The sequence below is a fragment of the Bos indicus genome, chromosome 2 (genome assembly GCF_029378745.1).
Source record: "Bos indicus isolate NIAB-ARS_2022 breed Sahiwal x Tharparkar chromosome 2, NIAB-ARS_B.indTharparkar_mat_pri_1.0, whole genome shotgun sequence".
NCBI classification, from domain to species: domain Eukaryota; kingdom Metazoa; phylum Chordata; class Mammalia; order Artiodactyla; family Bovidae; genus Bos; species Bos indicus.
This window is the reverse complement of record NC_091761.1, coordinates 17625198-17650178: the sequence shown is the minus strand read 5'-3', so window position 1 is coordinate 17650178 and position 24981 is coordinate 17625198. Positions and strand designations below refer to the sequence as shown.

The window sequence follows — 24981 nt, the reverse complement described above, 5'->3', positions numbered from 1 at the left end:
ACAGTCTTTCTTAAATGCTCTTTCATCAGCTATCTATATAGCCTGGCCCTCACTTCACTCATCTCTGGTAAAATGTTATCTTTTGTACAATATTGCCACACACTCCTCCCCACTCCATCCCTCCCTCAGCTCCTTTCATGCTCTGTTCCCCAGTACTTATGGACAGCCAATGCACTGTGAATAACAGTCATTTCATCATTCGCATATAAGGCCCATACATGCAAGGACTGAGCCTTTGTTCACCCATTACCTCAGCATCTAGAAAGATGAGGAACTCATTACAGGATCTCATGTATTTACTGAGTGACTGAAGACTTATGAGCTTAATTTCTGTGTGACTCTTGACAAGTCATTCATTAAACCCTTGTATGATGAAGCTTTTTTCTGTAATATAAATGAGTTTTTCTGCAATTAGGAAGAATAGACCTAAAATTCAATTTCAAAAAAAAAAAACAAAACAAAACTTGAGAGAAACAGAAAGGTAACTTCTATAAATGGTGACTCTACAGAATTAGATTAATCTGGGCAATTACTTGGCAGCATTTCTATAGAGAGGATTTAGGTATGGGTACAGTGTTAGTCTAGATGATAGAAGATGTTGGTCTAGATCACTGTTAAGGTACCTTCCAATCTTGACATTCCATGATTCTATAACTGGATGACCAACAATTTCCCTGTGAGCTAGGAAAATGCTATGATTTTAAATGTACCTTGAATACATGGTTGAAAGAAAATATTAAAACAAAAAAGATCTGAAAGATTTCCATTATGTTCCACTAGGTTCACCACAGTTATCTTTATATGTCAACTCTAAGTTGTAATAGATGCAGGCTAAATGTAAATGATTATTAGAGTTTTCAATCGCAATGGCATTGTGATTATAACAGAGGCGAGTACAACAGTGACTAGAAACACAGGCTTTAGTTAGGCCACCAGGTCCAAATCCTAATGTGCTACAGGTTCTTGATCAAGATACTTAAATTCCACACACTTTCTAAGCCTCAGTTCCCTTATATGTAAGACAGGGCAAGCCAAGGAAAACAGTGATCATCTAATAGGGCTGTTACGAGAATTAAATGACTTACTGTTATCTATTATTTCTTTAAGTACAGAATATTCTTTTCACATATGCATCCCAATCATCCATAAGTAAACTAATGCACTTTATCATCCATAAGTAAATTCTCAGGTCCATTTCAAATTTAGTGTTCTCAAAGGAAAGCAAGATGAGCCTAGACAGAGTTGTTTCCGACAAAATGGCTTCTACTGAGCTGCAACTTCTACATGATTGATTTTTCCAACAAAACGTGTGATGCTGTGAGAATGCTCAGTCAGCCTGAGTACAAAGACCTCTGAAGAAAGTGAAGTAGTCAGATAAGAGCAGAAACCCACATCCACTGGCTATGGATCACTAAGTATGAGGTACTGCACAGGGCTATGAAAAAATACGTAAGACAGTTTCTCCCATGAAGAAGCTTAAGATCATTTAGAAAGATGAAAAGGTGGGGAGCAAGTATTTTAATTAGTGTCCAATCTCTGTTCACTGACATTACCTTTTTAATGTTACAAGGGAAGCAACATACACCTTTGAAATGTTTTAAAATATAAGACAAATAAATGGAAAAGTTCAAGAATTATCACCAAACACATTATGATTGAATGTCTTAAGAGTCAGAAACGGCAAGTGCTATAAGTCTGAAGAAATGCTGGCAGATTCTGGCAAATACCTATATAAGCAGCTAATGAAAATTAACACAAAAGGAAACAGAGCAAGAGGAATATAAGCAAAGGAACCTCATCAATTTGGGAAAATTTCTTAATCTCTCTGCCCTCAATTTTTTCATGTATGAAATAGAAATAATATCATTATTTTGAAGACTGAGTTAATGCAAGTGCTATAAAAGTGTCTTGCGTGATAAATAAGCACTCAAGAAACAGGAGCTGAAAGGGTGGGTTAAACCACACAAAGTCTTGGCAGAGCAGTTGAGAAGACTGAAAGACCCTCATCGAGAGTGCAGTCATAGTCTTTTTTGTCTTCACAAAGCATGGTGAACAATGTCTGCACTTTGTATCAACAAAATAAACAGACTATTGCATTAAAGTTCATTGTGTGAAAGAAGAGGTCTAGAAAACTGAGAAGGATGACAGAACTGTTGTTTTAGCGAAATTAATTTTGCTCTTGTGTACAAATGGGGGAGAGACTGGAGATAAGAGAAATTAGCCTGGATACTGCTGTACTAGCCCAGCCTGACAACTAAGCCTCCCTTGACGTGAACTGAAGCATAAGGGAAAAGAAAAGACAACACATTTAAAAATTCATGGCAAAGAAAGGAAATGCTAACTTAGCTCTCACATTTTAAAATGGGACAATGTAAGTTTTCAATACATAGTCATTGAACAAATGAAATTAATCTTTAAAAAGCACTCATCAACAGCATAAAGCATGTCCGGAGCACTTAACTACAATAGGTCAACACAATTATACTTCATTTGCCGGAACTGCTTTTGCTAAGGAGGAAAGGAAGGCATTGGCTCAAACTTTCTTAGAAGCATGCCCCATAAAAAACAGAAATAGAGAAGAGCCATCCAAGGCACACTCGCAGACTATACTGAGCTTTCTAAAGTCTAAGACAAACCAATGACCAATCAGTGTTACATACATATTCAAGTTATCTTCTAAGTGCTCTGTAAGGGGCCACTGCAGTAGAAGTGGAGTCTGAGAAGGCAGGGATGAGCAGAAAAGGTTGTGAGCCTCAACTTCTAACTCTTTTGTAAATTTAGATTCTCTATAAGATCTTCTTTCAATAAAAATGCCCAAAGATATTTTTTCATTCTGAATGCATAGAATATACAGTCCATAGAATTCTGGCAATTGTGCAACTACCTATATGGGATTCAAATTATAATTTCACTATTCTAAATAAGAACTACCCAGCTGTTATAGCTCCTTTTATGATGTATTTTGGGTAGTTTTCATGACTTCATTTTGGTTGGTTCCTTCAGTATCCACATAAGAAACACCTAAGGTATCCAAATCATTTTTATTGGCATTGTGGATATGGGGATAAAGAAAACATAACTTTGCAATCTAATAACTAACTGATTAAACAGTGAACTCTATGACATCAAGCAGACGTGAATAGGAAAAACTGTTTAAAAGGGCTCCTCACAAAGACAACAGTAACAAAAAGTGGCTGAGAAACACTGATATATATGTTTTGTCACACGTTTCTAAAACACATGCATGCGTGCTCAGTGGCTCTGTCATGTCCGACTCTCTGTGACCCCATGGACTGTAGCCGTCCAGGCTCCTCTGTCTATGGAATTTTCTAGGCAAGAATACTGGGGTGGGTTGCCATTTCCTTCTCCAGGAGATCTTTCCCAGCCAGCGATTTAACCTAAGTCTCCTGTATTATAGGTGGATTGTTTATCACTAAGTCACCTGGGAAACCCTTTTAAAAAACAGGCAGTCTCAATATCTATTATCATACTTTGTGTAATAGAACTGAAACAAATTTCATTTTATACTTTGAAAGTAAACATGCTTCTGATGTAAAATTTTGAAATATAAAAAGAAATAATTTCTCCTTTCATACTTGTTAGCATTTGTCTTACATATCGCGGCGCTCCCGTGTTGGATGCATATATATTTATAATTGTTATATCTTCTTCTTGGATTGATCCTTTGATCATTATGTAGTGACCTTCTTTGTCTCTTTTCACAGCCTTTGTTTTAAAGTCTATTTTATCTGATATAAGTATTGCTACTCCTGCTTTCTTTTGGTCCCTATTTGCATGGAAAATCTTTTTCTAGCCCTTCACTTTCAGTCTGTATGTGTCCCCTGTTTTGAGGTGGGTCTCTTGTAGACAACATATGTAGGGGTCTTGTTTTTGTATCCATTCAGCCAGTCTTTGTCTTTTGGTTAGGGCATTCAACCCATTTACGTTTAAGGTAATTACTGATAAGTATGATCCCGTTGCCATTTACTTTATTGTTTTGGGTTCCAGTTTATACACCGTTTTTGTGTTTCCTGTCTAGAGAATATCCTTTAGTATTTGTTGGAGAGCTGGTTTGGTGGTGCTGAATTCTCTCAGCTTTTGCTTGTCTGAGAAGCTTTTGATTTCTCCTTCATATTTGAATGAGATCCTTGCTGGGTACAATAATCTGGGCTGTAGGTTATTTTCTTTCATCACTTTAAGTATGTCTTGCCATTCCCTCCTGGCTTGAAGAGCTTCTATTGAAAGATCAGCTGTTATCCTTATGGGAATTCCCTTGTGTGTTATTTGTTGTTTTTCCCTTGCTGCTTTTAATATTTGTTCTTTGTGTTTGATCTTTGTTAATTTGATTAATATGTGTCTTGGGGTGTTTTGCCTTGGGTTTATCCTGTTTGGGACTCTCTGGGTTTCTTGGACTTGGGTGATTATTTCCTTCCCCATTTCAGGGAAGTTTTCAACTATTATCTCTTCAAGTATTTTCTCATGGTCTTTCTTTTTGTCTTCTTCTTCTGGGACCCCTATGATTCGAATGTTGTAGCGTTTAATATTGTCCTGGAGGTCTCTGAGATTGTCCTCATTTCTTTTAATTCGTTTTTCTTTTATCCTGATTCATTTATTTCTACCACTCTATCTTCTAATTCACTAATCGTATCTTCTGCCTCTGTTATTCTACTATTTGTTGCCTCCAGAGTGTTTTTAATTTCATTTATTGCATTATTCATTATATATTGACTCTCTTTTATTTCTTCTAGGTCCTTGTTAAACCTTTCTTGCATCTTCTCAATCTTTGTCTCCAGGCTATTTATCTGTGATTCCATTTTGATTTCAAGATTTTGGATCAATTTCACTATCATTATTTGGAATTCTTTATCAGGTAGATTCCCTCTCTCTTCCTCTTTTGTTTGGTTTGGTAGGCATTTATCCTGTTCTTTATCTGCTGGGTATTCCTCTGTCTCTTCATCTTATTTAAATTGCTGAGTTTGGGGTGTCCTTTCTGTATTCTGGCAGTTTGTGGAGTTGTCATTATTGTGGCGTTTCCTCGCTCTGTGTGGGTTTGTATAGGTGGTTTGTCAAGGTTTCTTGGTTAGGGAAGCTTGTGTCCGTGTTCTGGTGGGTGGAGCTGTATTTCTTCTCTCTCCTTTCAAAGACTTGGGTTGCTTTTCTGGGTGCCTGATGTCCTCTGCCGGCATTCAGAAGTTGTTTTGTGGAATTTACTTGGCGTTTGGGAGACTTTAATACCCCACTCACACCTATGGATAGATCAACTAAACAGAAAATTAACAAGGAAACACAAACTTTAAACGATACAATAGACCAGTTAGACCTAATTGATATCTATAGGACATTTCATCCCAAAACAATGAATTTCACTTCTTTCTCAAGCGCACATGGAAACTTCTCCAGGATAGATCACATCCTGGGCCATAAATCTAGCCTTGGTAAATTCAAAAAAATAGAAATCATTCCAAGCATCTTTTCTGACCACAATGCAGTAAGATTAGATCTCAATTACAGGAGAAAAACTATTAAAAATTCCAATATATGGAGGCTGAACAACACGCTGCTGAATAACCAACAAATCACAGAAGAAATCAAAAAAGAAATCAAAATTTGCATAGAAACGAATGAAAATGAAAACACAACAACCCAAAACCTGTGGCACACTGTAAAAGCAGTCCTAAGGGGAAAGTTCACAGCAATACAGGCATACCTCAAGAAACAAGAAAAAAGTCAAATAAATAACCTAACCCTACACCTAAAGCAACTAGAAAAGGAAGAAATGAAGAACCCCAGGATTAGTAGAAGGAAAGAAATCTTAAAAATTAGGGCAGAAATAAATACAAAAGAAACAAAAGAGACCATAGCAAAAATCAACAAAGCCAAAAGCTGGTTCTTTGAAAGGATAAATAAAATTGACAAACCATTAGCCAGACTCATCAAGAAACAAAGGGAGAAAAGTCAAATCAATAAAATTAGAAATGAAAATGGAGAGATCACAACATACAACACAGAAATACAAAGGATCATAAGAGACTACTACTATCAACAATTATATGCCAATAAAATGGACAACATGGAAGAAATGCACAAATTTTTAGAAAAGTACAACTTTCCAAAACTCGACCAGGAAGAAATAGAAAATCTTAACAGACCCATCACAAGCATGGAAATTGAAACTGTAATCAGAAATCTTCCAGCAAACAAAAGCCCAGGTCCAGACGGCTTCACAGCTGAATTCTACCAAAAATTTAGAGAAGAGCTAACACCTATCCTGCTCAAACTCTTCCAGAAAACTGCAGAGGAAGGTAAACTTCCAAACTCATTCTATGAGTCCACCATCACCCTAATACCAAAACCTGACAAAGATCCCACAAAAAAAAGAAAACTACAGGCCAATATCACTGATGAACATAGATGCAAAAATCCTTAACAAAATTCTAGCAATCAGAATCCAGCAACACATTAAAAAGATCATACACCATGACCAAGTGGGCTTTATCCCAGGGATGCAAGGATTCTTCAATATCTGCAAATCAATCAATGTAATACACCACATTAACAAGTTGAAAAATAAAAACCATATGATTATCTCAATAGATGCAGAGAAAGCCTTTGACAAAATTCAACATCCATTTATGATAAGAACTCTCCAGAAAGCAGGAATAGAAGGAACATACCTCAACATAATAAAAGCTATATATGACACACCCACAGCAAACATTATCCTCAATGGTGAAAAATTGAAAGCATTTCCTCTAAAGTCAGGAACAAGACAAGGGTGCCCACTTTCACCATTACTATTCAACATAGTTTTGGAAGTTTTGGCCACAGCAGTCAGAGCAGAAAAAGAAATAAAAGGAATCCAAATTGGAAAAGAAGAAGTAAAACTCTCACTATTTGCAGATGACATGATCCTCTACATAGAAAACCCTAAAGACTCCACCAAAAAATTACTAGAACTAATCAATGATTATAGGAAAGTTGCAGGATATAAAATCAACACACAGAAATCCCTTGCATTCCTATACACTAATAATGAGAAAACAGAAAGAGAAATTAAGGAAACAATTCCATTCACCATTGCAATGGAAAGAATAAAATACTTAGGAATATATCTACCTAAAGAAACTAAAGACCTATATATAGAAAACTATAAAACACTGATGAAAGAAATCAAAGAGGACACTAATAGATGGAGAAATATACCATGTTCATGGATTGGAAGAATCAATATAGTGAAAATCAGTATACTACCCAAAGCAATTTATAGATTCAATGCAATCCCTATCAAGCTACCAACAGTATTCTTCACAGAGCTAGAACAAATAATTTCACAATTTGTATGGAAATACAAAAAACCTCGAATAGCCAAAGCTATCTTGAGAAAGAAGAATGGAACTGGAGGAATCAACCTACCTGACTTCAGGCTCTACTACAAAGCCACAGTTATCAAGACAGTATGGTACTGGCACAAAGACAGAAATATAGATCAATGGAACAAAATAGAAAGCCCAGAGATAAATCCACACACATATGGACACCTTATCTTTGACAAAGGAGGCAAGAATATACAATGGATTAAAGACAATCTCTTTAACAAGTGGTGCTGGGAAAACTGGTCAACCACTTGTAAAAGAATGAAACTAGAACACTTTCTAACACCATACACAAAAATAAACTCAAAATGGATTAAAGATCTAAATGTAAGACCAGAAACTATAAAACTCCTAGAGGAGAACATAGGCAAAACACTCTCCAGCATACATCACAGCAGGATCCTCTATGACCCACCTCCCAGAATATTGGAAATAAAAGCAAAAATAAACAAATGGGACCTAATTAAACTTAAAAGCTTCTGCACAACAAAGGAAACTATTAGCAAGGTGAAAAGGCAGCCTTCAGAATGGGAGAAAATAATAGCAAATGAAGCAACTGACAAACAACTAATCTCAAAAATATACAAGCAACTCCTACAGCTCAATTCCAGAAAAATAAATGACCCAATCAAAAAATGGCCAAAGAACTAAATAGACATTTCTCCAAAGAAGACATACAGATGGCTAACAAACACATGAAAAGATGCTCAACATCACTCATTATAAGAGAAATGCAAATCAAAACCACTATGAGGTACCATTTCACGCCAGTCAGAATGGCTTCGATCCAAAAGTCTACAAGCAATAAATGGTGGAGAGGGTGTGGAGAAAAGGGAACTCTCTTACACTGTTGGTGGGAATGCAAACTAGTACAGCCACTATGGAGAACAGTGTGGAGATTCCTTAAAAAACTGGAAATAGAACTGCCTTATGATCCAGCACTCCCACTGCTGGGCATACACACTGAGGAAACCAGAAGGGAAAGAGACACGTGTACCCCAATGTTCATCGCAGCACTGTTTATAATAGCCAGGACATGGAAGCAACCTAGATGTCCATCAGCAGATGAATGGATAAGAAAGCTGTGGTGCATATACACAATGGAGTATTACTCAGCCATTAAAAAGAAAACATTTGAATCAGTTCTAATGAGGTGGATGAAACTGGAACCTATTATACAGAGTGAAGTAAGCCAGAAAGAAAAACACCAATACAGTATACTAACGCATATATATGGAATTTAGAAAGATGGTAACAATAACCCTGTATACAAGACAGCAAAAGAGACACTGATGTATAGATCAGTCTTATGGACTCTGTGGGAGAGGGAGAGGGTGGGGAGATTTGGAGAATGGCATTGAAACATGTATAATATCATGCATGAAACGAGTCACCAGTCCAGGTTCGATACACGATACTGGATGCTTGGGGCTGGTGCACTGGGACGATCCAGAGGGAGGGTATGGGGAGGGAGGAGGGAGGAGGGTTCAGGATGGGGAACACAGGTATACCTGTGGCAGATTCATTTTGATATTTGGCAAAACTAATACAATATTGTAAAGTTTAAAAATAAAATAAAATTAAAAAAAATAAGATAAAGCTAATCTCAGTATTTACTTTTTTAATGAAAAGATTTGCAAATTAATTTATATGTCATGTCTCTACCTCCGTAAGGGAATCTTGAATTTGATTATGCTTTCTGAATCATGGATTCAATTTCTGATCATGTTGTTTATTTTTAAAATGTACAGCAATTGCTGGAAAAACAAATGAAAAACTCCATTTACCTCTCCTAAAATTTAGCACTCAGGTTGGTCCAACGGTTTCAGTCTATATTATTTTTCATTAAAAATCCTTTCTAGAAAATGGGGCAGTAATAGTTAGTCTTGAACTTCACAAAGACCTGAACATAAACTTATATTCAGGTCATGAAAGTGTGCTCAGTTGCTAGGTTGTGTTCAACTCTTTGCAAGCCTGTGGACTGAAGCCTGACAGGCTCCTCTATCCATGGAATTTTCCAGGCAAGAACACTAGAGTAGGTTGCCACGGCCTCCTCCAGGGGATCTTCCCAACCCAGGGATCAATCCACATCTCCTGTGTCTCCTACACTGGCAGGTGGATTCTTTATCACTGCGCCACCTGGGAAGTCAATGATGAACCTGAACCTCTCCTTTCTTCTCAGCCCCTCTGATCAAGAGTCTGGAACAAAAAAACAAGCTTTTAGGGCCAAACTGTGTGTGACAAAGAATAAGGAAATGTTCTCATTTTCAGTGGTGCTGGGTTACCCATTTGAAACAGGCAGGTATCACACCCTGCCCCTGGTCGTTAAAATAGGCATAAAATATGAATAAGGGCTTCCTTTGTGGCTCAGCTGGTAAAGAATCCACCTGCAATGCAGGAAACCTGGGTTCAGTCCCTGGCTTGGGAAGATCCCCTGGAGAAGGGAAAGGTTACCCACTCCAGTATTCTGGCCTAGAGAATTCCATGGACTGTATAGTCATGGGGTCACAAGGAGTTGGACACAACTGAGCGACTTGAACTTTCATAGATAAGAAACTGAATAGTTCCTTTCCATTTTTAAATAACTTTTAGTAATATTCAAAATGCTAACCTTTTCACTGCAAAGACAGACTCCTTTTGGACATCTCCTACAAAGAAGATGCCACATTAGCTAGTTACATTGCTGAAGCTGTCCGGAGACATCAGCAATCGAAAGGAGCTAAACTTTAACAGCAGGGGCTTGGAGAAACAAGCAAGTCACACACATAAAAATGCAGATATACTAAAAAAAGGAAAACCCTTCTAGCCCGAGGCTGAGCCTGATCTGATAGGGTAAACTTAAAACAGTTCTGGGATGGAAAGAGGGATGGATCAACACATAGACACGTGATAAAGTATCACAACACAGGGTGCAGGCTTCTGAGTGATGGGCGTAATGATGTTTACTGCACAGTTCCTTCAACTTTTCTGTATATTTGAAACTTCTCATAACACAAATTAAAAGTAGTTTTGAATAGTAGGCATTCTGAAGGAGAAAAACCACTTTTTAGGATTACACCTAATAAATTATTCTTCAGGCTTGCAAAGAAGACCTCAAAAACACTTGAGCTCACTAATGAAAACACTTGAGCTCACTAATGAAATAGCAAGTACTGATTAAAGTTGCCAACTATGTTTTTAAAAGCCAAAGTTATAGGAGGTTGGTCCAGAAAAGCAGAAGGCTAAAAATTCAGAGCCATTTGCAAATACTTGAGAAGGTCAAAATTTAGAACAATTATCAAAAATAAAGTATCCAGATCTCTATTTTGTCTTGCTAAATTGAATTCTTTCACCTTATTTCAACTTATATTTTCTCTGTTAGCTGGCAGGTGTATGTATGTGTATGTATGCAGAAACTGATTCATAATTTACACTGCAATAGTATTATACATGGGCTTCTCAGGTAGAGCTAGTGGTAAAGAACCCATCTGCCAATTCAAGAGACTAAGAGACATGGGTTTGATCCCTGGGTCAGAAAGATGCCCTGGAGGAGGGCAGGGCAACCCATTCCAATATTCTTGCCTGGAGAATCACATGGACAGAGAAGCCTGGCAGGCTACAATCTATAGGGTCACAAAGAGTTGGACACAACTAAAGGGCCTCAGCATGCACAGTATTGTTGTTTAGTTTCAAAGTCATGTCCGACTCTATGTGACCCCATGAATAGTAGGCTGCCAGGCTCCTCTGTCTATGGGATTTCCCAGGCAAGAATACTGGAATGGGTTGCTATTTCCTTCTCCAGAGGATCTTCTCGACCCAGCGATCACACCTGGGTGTCTTGCACTGGCAGGTGGATTCTTGACCGCTGAGCCACCATACCTATACAAGAATGAAAGAGAGAAAGAGAATGTTTAAATAGTGTAGGCTATTTTGCCCTCTACTGTAGTTCTTGTTTGCACACCCAGAGTGAACAGAAAGGAGACATGAGTGAAACCGCTGGTCCCTTAGCCTCAGTAACCCGGTGCCTCGTATAGTATGAGCATCCTGGGAGGCTGAGTGTGATCCTAGTATATACCAGCATGCACATTCTTATCACAGACCTAACCACAAGCCAACTGTGTCTTCTGAAACTTAGTCTCCATGACATGTTCTAATGCTGGAAGAAAACCTAGCATATTCACAAAATAACAGTTCATCTAAGTCTCTAATTCTTCCTTAGGCATTTTTCAAGGGTGATTTTGACTATCAGTAATTTTTGCATTACATTCTATACTTTAGAACCTCACCTCAGGTAAGATGCAACTACACTGTATTCTATTCATTTGAAGTATGAAGATCTCTGGCTTGCTGTCAGGAACTGCGGATTCTAACCCCAGCTCTACTGCTAATTGACTGTGTAATCCTGGGCAAGTAACTAACTTCTGAGTCTCAATCCCCTCAAATGGAAAAATAAGGCAGTTGGTTCAGATGGTCTCTAAGTTCCCTCAGCACTTTTAACCACCTATGAAACCATGAATTTTTTTTTTTTTATAATTTGCCAGTTATATGTTTAACCAGTGTTGTTTACCTAAAAAGCAGTTCACAATCTAATGAAGAATAATATAAATTAGCAGTCAGCAGCTCAGAGAATTAGCAAGGTTATTTAGTACTAATCCATTGTGAGGTCTGATAACTTTCCTTTCCAGAAAGCAAAAACAAAAAAATTGAAAGTTTTTACCTGGAGACCTCTGTTCCTCTAATACTGAAAAAACATTCAGCAATAGAATCATTACGTTATAGACCAATATTGGAACCAGATGGGATTAAAGTCAGCTGTTCTAAAATACAATTTTAACCTTGTATTCTGCAAAGTGGTTTAAAATTAAATAATTTATTATGTCAATAATTCAAGTACAAGAAAAAGATATAAAGAATTGTCTGCTCTGACTAAAATGTTTAAAATGCATCTGAAGCTTACCAGCATTATTTAAGAGATAACTTTGTTCCTTTTACCACCTCTACATTCTACAAACACACATAAAAAATCTGGCCTCATTACTGCAATGGTTTGCAACTCTGACTGCATATAAAAATTGTCCGGGAAACTTAAACGAATTTTTTTTTCTGATAAGCAGGATTCCCAGGAACAACTGGATCAGACTCTCTGGAGGTGGATGCTCAGGCATAAAAATTTTGAAAAAAATCTCCAGATGAGTCTAATGTGCAGTCCGACTTCAGCCCCCAAATATCACATGTGGGAAGGGAAGCTGGGGAGGGGTGTGTCTGTCGCTGCTGTAGTGATGGGTAGGCTCAAGCATATACAAAGGGTTAAGGTTTGTCTTCACCCAAGAAATATAAAAATTAAAAATCCAACCTCTTTGGATTAAAATATAAACATTTTTGCATTTTTAAAAAAACATTTTAAACTCCAAACAGCCTTCATCCAATATATTAAAAAACACAGATATATTTATATCTATATAGTTATATCTAAAGAAAGTGAAAGTGAAGTCGCTCAGTCGTGTCTGACACTTTGCAACCCCATGTCCATGGGATTCTCCAGGTAAGAATACTGGAGTGGGTTGCAATTTCCTTCTCCAGAGGATCTTCCCAACACAGGGATCAAACTCAGCTCTCCTGCACTGCAGGAAGACTCTACTGTCTGAGCCACCAGAGGCTCAGTTATATATAAACGGCTTCCTAAATACAAGATTCACTTCTCTAAGTTTTCTCAAATTACATGGTGTATAGACAGACGCTCAATCTTGTATTCCTTAAAAGGTAACAGCACATACATTTTAGAAATCTGTTATCATTCAGTGCACCAGGAATATAAAATGTCTTTATTTCATCTGCTATGGCATTATATAGTATTGATTCTCGTGTTTTGACTATAATTTCACTGATAATAAAAGCAAATAAGACAACAAACTACAGTTTAACAATGGCAGGAATCATTAGTAAGTAAATGAAAACATACTGAATTTTAAAAAAAGACACCTTTAGAGTCACCTTGGAATGCTGAGTAGGTAGTCTAAGGTGACACTCAGCTCATCCATATTTGTCTGTTCTAGGCATAATGGAATTGTCAGAATGAGGCCACTTCGTCTGTCCTTTCCTCCTATTAAAGAAAAAAATATGTAAATTTAACATGTAAGAGATACTGAAGCACTAAATGAATAATATATACTTGAGTTCGAAGTTACAAAAACAATTTCAAGGTTAAGACATAAGTAAAAAACTATATAATGGCTGTTTATTTTATATGTTATAAATGCTTATAGTAGTGCAGTAAAATTGTACAAAATTTACAAAAAAAATAAGAGGAAAAAAATTCACCCATGAAGTCTTCACCTAAACATAGCAATTACCATTTTGTTTAATTTCTTCCATTCAGTGTACTCTTGATTGTAATCAATTCATCAAACACCTATTGTGTGCCCAGCACAGTAAGCATTTACAAGTAAAACAAAATAAATTTCTAATCAATCTAGGAAGAAAAACTTTAAGTCATAAGAAATAATAGTATGAAATATGACAGCTTGCTGGGCTGTGCTGTACAAAATATAAAATATTATAAATAGGGATTTAGAAATTGGAGAACATAAGAGCCATAATAAATGTATAAAGGTACATAGAAAAGTTAAAAAACTTAGGAAAAATGGATAGAATTTATAAACCTAGCCAAAAGAGCATTCTGTGACAAGGAATGATCTGAGGTAACTCACAAAGGTCATACAGGATTCTCTGTTCATGAGGCAATAAAGGGAAAACGCTGTCCAGCTGAGAAGAGTGTACAGGACCTGCTTACAAAAGCCTGAAGGCCAGGAAGTGGAGTGTATGTGCATTTCATGGACGTTCACGTCCTCATTGATTTCCATAAACATGAAAACATAACTAGTACTTTATATACACATAGCTTCTTTCAAAGCTCCCCACATGACTGGTTTTCACACTGAAGTCCATCTTTTAACCCAACTGACATTTATGACAATTTTAGAAATGTAAAAGCCAGTAAATACTAAAGGAAACAATTTCATATGATCTCTTTCACTAAAAACTGAAAGAAGTGAAATAAAAAAACAAAAACAAAAAAAAATGGCTCCTAGGAATAAAGTGTAGTGTTAGTAGCTCAGTCATGTCTGACCCCGTGTCTTTGCTTGTCTTTGCGACCCCGTGGGCTCTGGTCTGCCAGGCTCCTCTGACCATGGAATTCTCCAGCAGGAATACTGGAGTGGGCTGCCATTTCCTTCTCCATCCTATGAATAACATGGATACAACTGACGAAGTACAAAACATAAATGATCTTTTATCAGGTTAACCATATAAATTACTGATATTCAAGTACTTTGTTTAATCTCAATAAACAGCAATTTCAAATGGTTAACTTAATAGATAATCAATAGTGCCTTAGTGCAAATGTTTTTTGTTTAGAATATGTTGTTTAGTTTTTTTCTTTTCTTTTTTTTTTTTTAAAAGAACTGCACCCATAGTTTTCAAACTGTATTCCCTGAAGGACTTTGTTGGTTTGAAAAGTTTTTGTCTATTATTCAAAAAGCTTGAATATTACTGACTGAAATAATTAACAGTCAGTAGCAATGGCACCCCACTCCAGTACTCTGGCCTGGAAAATCCCATGGACGGAGGAGCCTGGTAGGCTGCAGTCCATAGGATCGCTAAGAGTCAGACACGACTGAGCGACTTCACTTTCACTTTTCACTTTCATGCATTGGAGAAGGAAATGGCAACCCACTCCAGTGTTCTTGCTTGGAGAATCCCAGGGATGGGGGAGCCTATCGGGCTGCCGTCTATGGGGTCGCAGAGTTGGACACGACTGAAGTGACTTAGCAGCAGCAGAGAAAGTCAGGAAAGAGGGACTGGGTTCAGAAAAGTTTCATCTGCTCCTCAAAAACCACTAAGCTTTATCCCTGCATTAAACCAAATCTGCAAAAAGGTTCATATCTGAAGTGCAGCACTCTAAACCACTGTGAAATTGCCTGCAGACGATAGGTCTAACATTTAGCACTACATTTAACCTTATGCCCTCAGCTTTCACTAAGGGACAATAAAATAATCACCAGTGTAAATACAAAAGAAGGCAGATGCCAAGAAGAAAAATCCTTGCAAGTTGGGTATGGTAACCAGGGTCAAATGCTGCAGAGACAAGTGTAATAAGAATGCAAAAATATCACTGACAAAGATTTTTTTTTTTGCAACAGTATGGGCAAATAAGCATTTTTTTTAATTTAAATATAGTTGATGTACAGTGTTTTAGACACACAGCCAAGTGATTTAGTTATATACATATAGATCTATTCTCTTTCAGATTATTTTCCCGTATGCTGCTGCTAAGTCGCTTCAGTTGTGTCCGACTCTGTGAGACTCCATAGACGGCAGCCCACCAGGCTCCCCCATTCCTGGGATTCTCCAGGCAAGAACACTGGAGTGGGTTGCCATTTCCTTCTCCAATGCATGAAAGTGAAAAGTGAAAGTGAAGTCGCTTTAGTCGTGTCCGACTCTGTGCGACTCCATGGACGGCAGCCCACCAGGCTCTGCCGTCCTTGGGATTCTCCAGGCAAAACACTGGAGTGGGTTGCCATTTCCTTCTCCAATGCATGAAAGTGAAAAGTGAAAGTGAAGTTGCTCAGTCGTGTCGGACTCCTAGCGACCCCATGGACTGCAGCCCACCAGGCTCCTCCGTCCATGGGATTTTCCAGGCAAGAGTACAGTTATTTTAAAATATTGAATATAGTTCCCTGGGCCACACAGTAGGAGCTTGTCTTTATGTATTTCATACATAGTAGTGTGTATCTGTTAATTCCAAATTTCAAACTTCTCCCTCCCCTTTCTCTTTCGGTAACTGCAAGTTTATTTTTTAAATCTGTGGGTCTATTTTTACGTCTGTGGGTCTATTCTATTTTCATACACTAATGGGAGAAAAGAAATAACAATTGAAACAATATTCTTAAAGGGCAATCTGACTAGATATAACACAAATTTAAATGTAAATTCTCTTTAATACTTCCACTTGGAGGAATTTATACTGCTGAACTTGCACAAAACTCACAAACTGTTAAGAATGCTTCCTACAACACCATTAATACCATAAAAAAAAAATGTAGAAAACATCTAAGTGTCAACTGATAAGGGAGGAAGTTTATTTTTTTAAAAAAGAAACACATATTAGAGAAGCAATATTACTAATGAAATTCAGTATGTTTGTCCTTTATTATTTTTTTTTTTTGGTGTTTTTTTTTTTTTTTTTCAGTTACTTGGCACACAAAAATTTATATGAATCCTCTGTGGTACTGGGCAACTTTCCAAGGCAGCTGTCATCCACATGATGACTCAGCAATTCAGACCACTTTAATCTTTTTGTCTGTGAAGTCCATGTAAGACCTCCATGTTCTTGGATGAAAAGAGAATCTTAGCGTTGTGTAGAGGTTTTTCATGGCTTCAGGCTGAAAGTGACAAATATAGCATGTCTGCTCTCATTTCACTGGCTGGAAGTTTTCATGTGGCTGTGTGTGACTGCAGGGATCTTGGAGGGACAGTCTTCCGTGTGCCCAGAAAGAAGAGGACTAGATGTTGGTGAGCACTGATCGTGGCTGCCATAGCCATGTTGTCCCCTCAAGCTTGCTAGACATCAACAGAATCCAAACGATGTGTGATCCAAATAACGTACACTAGAAAAACATGCCAATCACAGAGATACAATATACATTGAAAAAGGACATCGTAGTCTCAATATCAAGACAATTCTGATAAAACCTAAAGAGAATAAGACAGAAAAAACAAAATAAAATAATTTAACTAATCTTCAACAGGTGGGCCACAGTACCTATTCTACAGCATGTGCAAATTTACTCAATGATCCAAAATTCCATGAAGTTGCTACACCCAGTGTTACCACTGCCTTCACACTAGTAAAACATCTCAAAGCTTCTCTCTGTCTCTTCTTTGTTGATGCAGCCTTTGGGTTAATAACTGAAGGTAAACTCAAGCCTGTATAAACCAAGTTCAAGTAGTGAAAAGAGAAAACCATGTACCATATTTCATAACTCTTCTTCCTAGAAAGATGGAAGATAAAAGCTAGGACAGAGGATATCACAAAAATGAATTACTCTGTATTTCAGAAACGGTAAGTCAGATGCTGGCTAGTCATTATTCTCAGCCTGTATTAATTATTTCATTTTTCATATGAGAAGTGAGACATCATGGTATCTGCCTTATAGAGGTCATTTTAATCAAATTAAAGAAGAGAATAAAAACTGGCCTGCCAAGCACCAAAAGTGACAGAGCTGGCTTGCACCGCTATCCATTCTGAGTAACAGGTATCTCAGAAACACCTTTAAAACAGAACTCTCCTAGAAAAAGGAAGTGGAGTTTTGCATTATCAAAGAAACAAGATTAAGCAAGTTTATACATCAAACACTTCCAATTTTAAGAAGAAACATACCTGAAAGGAAAGCTAGTTTTTTCTTCAGAATGGGTAATATCACTGAGGCCTCCATTTTACTCCAGTAAACTTCCTCCAATAAATTTTCCTCTCTGAAAACACAGAAAGTTAAATGTCAACTGCATAGCAATAATTACTCTATGAAATATATACAGGCATACATTTTTATTATGCTTCACTTTATTGTATTTTTTTACAAATTGAACGCTTGTGGTAACCCTGTAATTAAGCAAGTCTATTGATGCCATTTTTCCACAAGATTTGCTTATTTCCTGACTGCTGTGTCACATTTTGGCAATTCCTGCAACATTTCAAAGTTTCTCACTATTACTAAATTTTCTCGCCATTACTATTATTTCTCACTATCACTAATTTATAATGGTGGTCTGTGATCAGTGATCTTTGATGTTATCACTGCAAAAAGATTACAATTCGCTGAAGGCTCAGATGATGGTTAGCCGTTTTCAGCAATAAAATATTTTTAATTAAGGCACATACATTGTTTTTCTGGACATGTTACTGCACACTTAAAAGACTATAATATTGTGTAAATGTAACTTTTATAAGTACTGGAAAACCAAAACATTACTTATTTAACAAATACTTGCTATAAACCTATTCCATTTCAAGCTCTGTGCTTTCAGCTAAAGCTAAAAATTCAATTCACAGCCTTGCCCTGAAAAAAATGTAGTCTTTTGAAAAGAAATAGTATTTTACAGCTTTTGCATATACAACTAAAAAAGAAAAGTCACTACTATTGGCACCTGCCTACAAAAGAAAACATGTTGTCAAAGTAACATGATATGTTCTCTTCAAGTTTTATCCTTGAATATTTGTTTGCAATTTGGCCATTCATTTTTGTTCTACATCAGCCCAGGGTAACATACAAATAGTAGGAAGAATGAGGGAAAAGTTCATGTTTTACATTTTTAACCTAAAATAGTAGTACTTCATGTTTCTAGATCAGTATCTTGATCTGATGAGGCTTTTCTTCAGCTCTACAAGAACCAGACAGCTCAGGCTCATGTCTAAGCTCCTTTCTCTTGTGACCAGCTTGTCAAAGATCAGATGTGAACATTGGATAATAATGATTATGAATGCTAACATTTAGCAAGTGGTTATTACAAGGCATACACTGTTCTAATTCACTTGTATTAACTTGATTACTCCTCACATTTCTGTAAGGTAAGTACTATTATTAATCCCATTTTACAGAAAAGTAAACTGGAGTTAAGAGAAGTTAAATGTGGCCCAACATCTGAAACCTAGTTAAGTGGAGATGTTAGGACTCACACCCTGGGAATCTGGTTCCAGTAACACTGTTCTCATATCACATCATCACCTTACCAATAAAACAGGCCTGAAAATATCCAGTGACATTTGGCCAAGTGAACAAGATGGAGTCTAGCTTTTGTATCATCAGTGCAAATGTCAATGCAGTGAAAGGCCATTATTAAGACGTACTAAAAATTATTTAAAAAATAATTTTGAACACAGAGACACCCTGAAACCTAGAAAAAAGAGAACTGCTGATTGAGGCTGTCAGTGGGATGCCCTCACAAAGGAATTTCAAACATGAGGGAGTAATGAAGTTACAGGAGCAACTTTTGTCACAGAAGTATCAACAGAACTGGCTTCCTAACCAGACTTTCCCTATGGGATAAGCACAGACAACTTCTCAACTACCTTTGGGTCCTTCCTACTTTTCTGAGCCTCATAAATTCTGTGAGTTATACAGCATTCTCCTAATAAATCCATTTCTGCTTAAGTTATCAAAGCAGACTTCTCTTTTAGTCAATGGAGAAACTTGACTGGTACAGGAAGCAAAACTGCAGCTTACAGTCTGGTAGGTCATATATGCAATCACTCAATGCCACCGATTGCTCTTTGTGGGTTCCCCCCCAACAATCTGCTATTATCTATTCTGAATGAACACTGACGTTTTAAGCCTTGTCACAATAAAGCTCAACAAATCAGGGCTTCCCTGGTGGCTCAGTGGTAAAGAATCTGCCTGTCAATGAAGGGGACATGGGTTCAGTCCTTGGTCCAGGAAGATCCCACATGCTGTGGGACAACTAAGCCCGTGCACCACAGCTCATGAGCCAGCACTCTAGAGCCTATGAGCCACAACTACTGAGCCCACGTGCCTAAAGCCCATTTTCCGCAACAAGAGAAACCACTGCGCCGGGAAGCCGCCTGCAACAACTAGAGAATGGCCCCACTCACCCCAACTAGAGAAAGCCCACATGCAGCAACGAAGATGCAGCACAGCCAGAGATAAATACATAAAGCTTTAAAATATCAATTAATCAGTACCCAAGAAAAAAAGAATATCTGGAATTCTTAAGGCATAAGAAATAATAGCTGAAGGTGACCCTTTGAGTAAATCTGTGTTATGTGAGCTTTGCGAGTCAGGTTATCAATTTTATGCCAGTAAGTGCAAAATTTTGCACCACTGTGTTCTCCACATACTTAAAGCACAAAAGGGAGATGGTTCAATCTCTGGTATAGATTTATCTTGGAAAACTGTAATATCCAGAAGCAATAGTACATTTCATCACTCTCCTGAGACATAGATGCAGTATCTACACTTTCCATGACTTCACAAAACCATCTCAGCATGGCAAAATACTGATTTTCGTTTAATCCAACAGCCTTTTTCTCTAAAGAACATCTTGATAGTGATGAAAAGGTAATCTAAAGTAATGAGAAATGTAGGTTTTGGATGTGTGGGCCAAGATCAAACTGATGAATAAAATGTGAAGCAGTCAAAGAGATGAAAGCTGTAATGTTTACTTTTTATATATTCCTCCCTTCTAGAGTCTCCTTTCCATCAATCTTTCATTGTTATCATAAAAGAGGTGGGTAATGAAAAGTCATGATTACTGTACTACTAGTTCCAATTAAATTTAATTTTACAGAAGTCATTTAAGATTTTTCAAGTCCTTAGCACAGTCATCAGAAACAAACAAACAAACAAAAACTAAATCTGCCTATCTGTAGTTATCTTATATATAGTTCATAAAATAGTTAACGTATTGGGTTGGCCAAAAAGATTGTTCAGGTTATTAATGCAACACAAAACAAAATAAAGAGAAAATCCTGCAAAATATCACTGTCCACTGCTATCACCACAGTTAAATGTTAAATATGGAGTATCTGCTCCTACTTTTCTCCAGTGGGTAGATCCAGACCACTGATTTTTCACTAGAAACTTGGTGAACCTAAACATATCTGAGTGAAATATTTCTGTAACAAGGAATGAAGTCAATGACAGGCATATACCTGATATGAGTTAATGGAAAGTAGCAAGGAAAGTAAGTTTTTAAAAAAAACTTGCCAAGTGAAGCAGGCTAAAAAAAATAGCAAAAAATTCAACAATTCACAAAGTGCTTAACACAAACATGTCATATTTCATATATGGTATTTAAAACAATCTGGATAAATTAAGTCACAATTTATTATTCATAAAGGAAGCAGAAAGCCAGTTCATAGCAGGTGAGATGCCTTGGAGAGTGCTGAATACATAGGAAAATGTGCAACCATGACTGCATGTTGCCACCAACCAAAAGCAAGAAATATCAAAGTAAATTCTCATTCCTGAGTGCAAAATAAATCCTATCTGAAAACAGCCTGTCTACAGTTAGAAATGATGAATTCTGAGAAATTCTGAAAAATATAAAGAGACTAGGTTTCAATGGAAATTTGTATCTGTCTTCTAGTTTGAACATCTTTCTCAAGATCTTGAAGAGGTAAAAAAAAAAAAAAAAAAAAAAAGGAAAGCTGGGGCAACTAAGTAGTTAAAGTGATATTTTGCCTCCCCAAAGGAGAGACTTGTCCTATTTATTTTCATATTTATTTATTCACTCATTCACTCATTTAACAAATCTACAATAAGCATCTACTAGAGTGAATCATGGAGAAGGCAATGGCACCCCACTCCAGTACTCTTGCATGGAAAATCCCATGGGCGGAGGAGCCTGGTAGGCTTCAGTCCATGGGGTCGCTAAGAGTCGGGCATGACTGAGCGACTTCCCTTTCACTTTTCACTTTCATGCACTGGAGGAGGAAATGGCAACCCACTCCAGTGGTCTTGCCTGGAGAATCCCAGGGACGGTGGGGCCTGGTGGGCTGCCGTCTATAGGGTCACACAGAGTCGGACATGACTGAAGTGACTTAGCAGCAGCAGTAGAGTGAATCAAGCCAAGATGCTCTGGATATCCTTGGCATTCGTAATATATTTCATTGATGAATGGATGAATCAACAAGCAAATGAACAAACGTATGTGACTAACAGTAAAGTGAGACACACACCCTAGGAGTCCTAACATCATCACAGCTACCTGACCATCCACACCTCGTGGTGTGATCACAGATCACATGTGCACACTTTTCCTTCAAAGCAGCTCCTTCAGCTTCTTCTACTGGGACAGTTTCCCAGGGAGCCAGCAGCTACATAATCACCAGATGCTGGAGAAAGGCAGGTCTATGATGCTAAGGGGGACCACGATGGGTTCTACCAATGGGCAGCCGTTAGAGGGCAGCAGAGGATGTGTTAAGCAGCAGTCAAAGAGCATTTCGGGCCTTTTAATCAAGACTGGGCAAACTACACTTCATAGGAGATTGTAACTGATGATATGAATGGGTGCACTGGAACTCCTCTTTCAATGAGTATAAATCAACCAGTTTATTTGGAAAATTTAGTTATTCTTCGAAGAGCATTTTTAACAACCAGTGAAAACCCATTAGGATAGCCGAAGGCTAACTAAATCATCTCTAATGAGTCTACATCATGTAGACACATAATGGCAATGAGCAAAATCAGAATGCAGGCTCGCTCCCTTCGCCTTCTATTTCCAGAAGAAATACTACAGTTGTCCTTAAATTCAGATTACAAATACTTTCAACTAGTGTTACAGAGCAACAGCAACCTTAGATGAAGACAAGTAAGCACACACAGAAGTACTAAGTATTGCCCAGCTGGGCACATCGCCCACATATCCATATGTAAAATTAGGCAGAAGGAAGCATCACTCAACTTTACAAAAATATATCAATAAAGCAGATCAACAGTTAAAAACGTGTGTCATTTTTGTTACTGTAGGTGCCAATGTATGATTATTAATCTGGGTTTACAATAACATTGACAATTCTGAAAGAAAACCAAGCTTTTGGGATAGACTTCAAATGAAAATGATAAAATGCTTAACTTTCACAACAGTACAGATCTACCCAAAACAGTAATTCTTCTAAATAAAATTGAAACCTGAAGTATCCTCGTTTGACACCATTTTTACAGATGGGTCAGGACCGAGTTTATTCCATGAGGGAGGAAGAAAAGAAGAAAGGGATGAAGGAAACAGAAAAAGTTCCAAGTTTTCCATGAAAACATAACCTACTTTAAAAGACAAGAAAATTCTACAGAAAAGGTCCAATGGGACATGAGAAGTCCTACACTGCATTTAAATGTCAAAAAAAAAAAAAAAACAAACACCAATACAGTATACTAACGCATATATATGGAATTTAGAAAGATGGTAACGATAACCCTGTATACGAGACAGCAAAAGAGACACTGATGTATAGAACAGGCTTATGGACTCTGTGGGAGAGGGAGAGGGTGGGAAGATTTGGGAGAATGGCATTGAAACATGTGAAATGTCATGTATGAAACGAGATGCCAGTCCAGGTTCAATGCACGATGCTGGATGCTTGGGGCTGGTGCACTGGGACGACCCAGAGGGATGGTATGGGGAGGGAGGAGGGAGGAGGGTTCAGGATGGGGAACACATGTATACCTGTGGTGGATTCATTTTGATATTTGGCAAAACTAATACAATTATGTAAGGTTTAAAAAGAAAATAAAATTCATTAAAAAAAAATTTAAAGCTAATGGTAATGATATTCTGCCACTTAAAAACCCTTTTCAAAAACAATACAAGCAAGTACCCCTACATCATCACCCTTGCTGCCCCTTCTCAGGAGCCAGACATGCGTATGTTCAAAAGCAAAAGGGAACTCAGTTCTTTAAGGACTTCCTCACCTCTTGAGCTAGTCTACCAAGTCCTTAGCAACTGCAAACCTTCATTTTTTGAAGGTTCAGCTTCAGAAGGTCCTTTATTGTATGACTTTTTCAAATTTTTGGCTTTTCCTATCTATGTTAATTTATAAGTAAATCCTTCCTCGCCAAAACCAGGGCAGCAAAAGGAATACTACTTTAGAGAAGTGAATAAGGCTGATGGAATTCCAGTAAAGACATTTCTGGCATCCCCAGCTCTAGAGTACCCCATGGCTACAGAGTCTTTACCTGATACGAGAGCTCTCTGAAGTGAACTCTCTTCATGCACAGCTTTTGCATCTGAGTATCACACTGAGCTCCAAGAAGCCTGCACCACTTCCTTCCCCAGGGCAATGGATGTGCCCACCGAGTCCACCTGCTGCGGAACAGGTCTGTCTCAATCATCAGGGGAAGCACGTGATAACAAACTCATAATCATATTTCTAGATCCCATCCTCTCTTTATCTCAAAATTTCTCTGGGTCATCATTAAATCTGTTCTCTACTGACCTTTATCCTAGAAAGAAGTGTTCCTATTATATACTCAGCAAAGACATACATACTTTTCATTGAGATAATCTCAGGCTTTTAAATCTAATTCAGACATATAATTGTCTAACAGACTGAATAAAAGTATCATCCGGTTCCTAATTTTTGTTTATATAATGAAAATATTTGGTACATCAAACAGCACACTGGAAAAAAGTTAAAAATGTGTAATAGTACAAAACAAAAGTTTAAAAAACCTAAGTTAACTAAAGATATGGAAAACTATTCACAAAATGGAAATTATTATGGCATTACCCAAGTAGAAAGAAGCCAGTGGAACATGTGAAAGTTATTTTCCATCAGACAAAAAGTCCATTAACAAAAAAACATAACAATGTATTTTTGAGCCAGAAACACAAAAACAATACTGACCATACTGCAAATCCCTTAACTTGTTCAGTAACTAAACAGTCACATCACAGTTATACATGCAGCCAAGTAACTCAAGACATATGGAAAACTACATACAAGATGAGCACCTCTTTTTCCCTCAGAAGGCCTGCTAGCAATACTAGGTATCTTTCCCAAGCAGAGTCCTCCCCCACTGAACACCTTTCTGCCATGGGACTCTGTCCCTGGGAGGTG

The 24981-nt window shown here is 37.5% G+C and overlaps 1 protein-coding gene across 4 annotated transcripts in view; it reads right to left on the bottom strand.

Annotated features, from left to right (window-relative positions):
• The window catches only part of SESTD1 (SEC14 and spectrin domain containing 1), a 152511-nt gene that overhangs the window by 84565 nt on the left and 42965 nt on the right, over window positions 1–24981 (bottom strand). For 3 of the 4 annotated variants that reach the window (XM_070802913.1, XM_019969984.2, XM_019969991.2), the window contains exons 2-3: window positions 17791–17882; window positions 13344–13452 (exon numbers count right to left, since the gene is read on the bottom strand). In XM_070802913.1, coding sequence (XP_070659014.1) covers window positions 13344–13452; window positions 17791–17845 — 164 coding nt within the window. In that variant the 5' untranslated portion in view covers window positions 17846–17882. Of the gene's footprint in view, window positions 1–13331; window positions 13453–17790; window positions 17883–24981 lie in introns of those variants that run through there. The other variant, XM_070802921.1, reaches the window with a different exon arrangement.